We start from the raw sequence: 3,801 nt of genomic DNA, 5'->3' as shown, positions 1-3,801 counted from the left end.
GGTTTAGGGTTTGGACTTTCCAGGTCATTTGCAGTCGCTCCAGCAATCCTGACAGCACTTACTGCTGCTGCTGCTCTAACAGCTGCTCCTGCTGCAGCAGCAACTACTCCTGCTGCAGCAGCTGCTGCTCCTGCTGCAGCCCGCATGCTTTCTTTTACTTATATATTTCTTTATTTTTGCTGCTTATGGGAGTATTAGATTGTTAACTCGGTTTATTTGGGTCCCCTTGCTCAGCAGCAAAGCGACAATCTGTTGCAGCAGCAAAGGGACAAAAGAAGTTATAGGCTGGCGCAGCAACAATTAACAAAGCCAGCAACTAAAATGATTTTATCCCATTTATTTAGTTTCTTTTGGAATCTTTCAAGTATATTTAAGGGGCAGCAGCAACTGTTGCCTCTGTGCGCCTAGCGTAAAGTGCCAAAAATAAGGGAGTGTCTCCCGCCTGCAGACACGACCGTAAACCCTAAACGCTAAACCCTAGGACCCAGCAGAGACATCTGCATTGAGGTTTGAAAAAGCTTTGTGGCGAAGAAGCGAAGTGACAAAAAAATAAAATATTGTTATTACTCGCAATAAAAGGCTAAATGACTAACCGTAACCGAATGCTTACTGCGGTATTAGAAGCCAAAAGTGCTAGGGGGTTGAGGTTTAGGGCTTGCCACGTCGCTATCTGTCGATGAGCAAAGTGTCACAGGTAAAATCACGTTTTATGCAACTCAGCGCAACAGCAGCAGCAGCAGCACAATCATCAGCAAGTGAGCAGCAGCAGCAGCAATAAGAGTAGCCGCAGCACCAGGAGACCGAATAATGGCGCCAGCGATCAAAGCGGCAGCAGCCCCCATCATTATCATCAACAACAGCAGCAGCAGCAGCACGGGCATCATCACCAACACCAGCAGCAGCAGCCACAGGCGCACGACCATCATCATAATCATCATCATCACCATCAGCATCATCATCACCATCATCATCAGCAGCAGCAGCAGGACCACGTCGCTATCTGTCGATGAGCAAAGTGTCACAGGTAAAATCACGTTTTATGCAACTCAGCGCAACAGCAGCAGCAGCAGCACAATCATCAGCAAGTGAGCAGCAGCAGCAGCAATAAGAGTAGCCGCAGCACCAGGAGACCGAATAATGGCGCCAGCGATCAAAGCGGCAGCAGCCCTCATCATTATCATCAACAACAGCAGCAGCAGCAGCACGGGCATCATCACCAACACCAGCAGCAGCAGCCACAGGCGCACGACCATCATCATAATCATCATCATCACCATCAGCATCATTATCACCATCATCATCAGCAGCAGCAGCAGGACCCGGACGGCCTGGCGCAGCAGCCGCACCATCATCATTATCGTCATCATCATCATAAGCAGCAGCAGCAGCAGGAGCAACAGGAGCAGCGCACGTTGTTTGGGAGGTGGACGCTGGCGCCCCTACCGATGAGGAGCTCCACGATTTGCTGCTGGAAGCGCACGGCTGGTTCGAGCAGCGCAGCAAAACCCCACACGTTTTCCCGGTGAAGATTTGCCCCTTTGTCTAGTAGTAGCCGCGCCAGCGCCTCATGGCCTCGGCTCGACGCGTGATAGAGCGCCGTGAGCCACTACTACGCCCAACGCAAACCCTAAACGCTAAACCCTCAAACCCTAAACCCTAAAGTCTAAACCTTAAACCCTAAACTCTAAATCCTTAACGGCAAACCCTAGACCCTAATCATAAAATCCAAAACCCTAAACCCTTAACCTTAAACCCTAACGCTAAACCTTAAACCACAAACTGCAAACTCTATTCCGTAAACCACAAACTGAAACTCCGTAAGCAATGAACCCGGAAGTGTACGCTGCAGACCTTTAAAGCCTGCACTCTATTGCCTAAAGGCCCAACCTTAGAACCTAAACCTTACTGAGTCTGAAGCCTAAACGTTCTTTGCCTTTACCAAAAGCCGTAAAACCATTATGCCTTTTCATGGCGATCGTTAAAAAAGCCCCTTAAGGATGTTGTTGCAGTATCGGAATGGCAGGGCCACTTATCCAGAAGACGCCTACTTGCTGCAAACAATTTCAACTGTAAAAATGACGGAATAGTGCATGTAGCAACGATGAAGCTGCTTGGATAATTATCTGGTATCCCCATGATTACTCCGCAGTACTATTTTCTATGCTCCTATTTATCATCCAAAGTGAATAAGAACGAATAACCTCGCACAAAATGCTTGCGGATTACAGTGTACGGTTTAGGATAGAGTGTTTGAGAGAGAAACGAGCAACTGAACGGAGGCATGACGTATAGGCGCCCTTCATTCTTGGAACTGATTAGTGGGAACACTTATGCTTCTTTGCAAGAAAAAGCTCGTGATTGTTTGCTCTTTAGCGGTGATTCGCTGGTTACACAGTTTTCATAGCAAAATCAAACATAGCTGTGTTCATATTTGCGACATGGAGGTGGCGCAGAAAAATGTGCGTGCATTCCGACGATAGTGGCGAAATGTTTTGGGGTCCAATGCATCCGGACATACTCCTATTGTTCAAAGTGAATTGAAACCAGCCACAAACAACCTAGCAGACGCCTAAGAACTGGTTATTTGCGAAGCAATTACGAGTGTTCTTAAAATGTAGTATGTGCCTGGTAAATCGAAACATGGCACCACAAGCGGAGTGAATACGACGTACCTTCACGTTTTTGCTATAACAAAAATTAGTAATTTTGAACAGAAACCACGGACTAGAACTCCTGAGTGATAGCTACGAAATAGACATGGGGTACAACCAGATCTGCCGGGCACACCCAGGGGCCCCAAATGTAGCTCAGATGGCTTTTTACTGTGCCCGCAGTCCCAACAGCCCTGCCGTCCTCTATTGTCTTCCGTTTGGGCGCTTCGGGGCTCCCGAGGGGCCCATCGGCCCCCTTGGGGCCCCCAGGCGAGGAATGCCGAAAAGTGTTGCAGCAAAGGGGGTCCGCAGCCAGTATGTGTGGAATAGCGGGATCTTGGGGGACCCAGGGGCCCTCGCGGGGGATACCCAAAGGGAAGGGTGTCCCAAGACTCGCACTGGTGGGCATGAGGCCCCCTAGAAGCTGGATGGCTCCTTATGGCTCTGATCGTTTGGACCCGCAGGCAGCACAGAGCCTCTTGGCGGAAGCTGCACCAGGCCTGGCTGCAGCAGTAGCAGCAGCAGAAGCAGCACGGAACTGCTTCGGCGCAGCAGTAACAGCGAGGAATCGGTGCTGGAAGATACTGCTGGGCAACGAACAGCTGCTGTGGGCCCTCATCACCTGACCTGTTTGCTGCTGTTTGTGGCGTCGCTGCTGCAGATAAAACCCGCGCGGTCGATCAAAGCGCTGCATGTTGCTGCTCCTTCTGCTGCTGTGCTGCTGTTTCTTTGCCTCGGAGCAGCAGCAAAAAGGGCCGTCAGAGAAGCACACCCCACCCACCTCCCTGCAGTAGTTTTCGTAGCTCAGGCTGTCTCCTGTGCTTTTGCTCTCGTCTACGACATGCAAATCAACAGCAGCGCCATATTCCTCATCGCAAACGCAATTAGCCATTCCCTGCTGCTGCTGATGCTGCTGTTGCGGTGATGAAGCAGCGGTCAAGCAAGTTGCTGCTGTTGTCGCTGCTGTTGCCTTGCAGCTGCATCTGGTGGGGCTGCTGCTGCTGCTATTGCTTTAGTGCCTGTAACTGCTTTAGGAGCGCCCGTGCTGCTGCCGCTGCTGCTGCTGCTTTTGCAACGGGCAGAATGACTGTCGCCATTTCGCGATAATCGTGTTCAACGGTCTAGTGTGCCACTTCTGTTTCGCGTATTG

The 3,801-nt window shown here is 50.4% G+C and overlaps 1 protein-coding gene across 1 annotated transcript; it reads left to right on the top strand.

The window, feature by feature from the left end:
- Positions 1–807: 807 nt before the first annotated feature.
- On the top strand, positions 808–1,449 carry ETH_00005510 (uncharacterized protein; the record flags this gene model as incomplete). Its single annotated transcript, XM_013372493.1, has 2 exons — positions 808–1,024; positions 1,148–1,449. The coding sequence occupies 2 exons, from the start codon at positions 808–810 to the stop codon at positions 1,447–1,449; spliced, it is 519 nt and encodes a 172-aa protein (XP_013227947.1).
- Positions 1,450–3,801: the final 2,352 nt, after the last annotated feature.

The sequence above is a fragment of the Eimeria tenella genome, genomic scaffold, assembly GCF_000499545.2.
Source record: "Eimeria tenella Houghton genomic scaffold, Eth_scaff1, whole genome shotgun sequence".
Classification (NCBI taxonomy): domain Eukaryota; phylum Apicomplexa; class Conoidasida; order Eucoccidiorida; family Eimeriidae; genus Eimeria; species Eimeria tenella.
The sequence above is the reverse complement of the archived record's forward strand: the minus strand, read 5'-3'. Positions and strand labels throughout refer to the sequence as shown.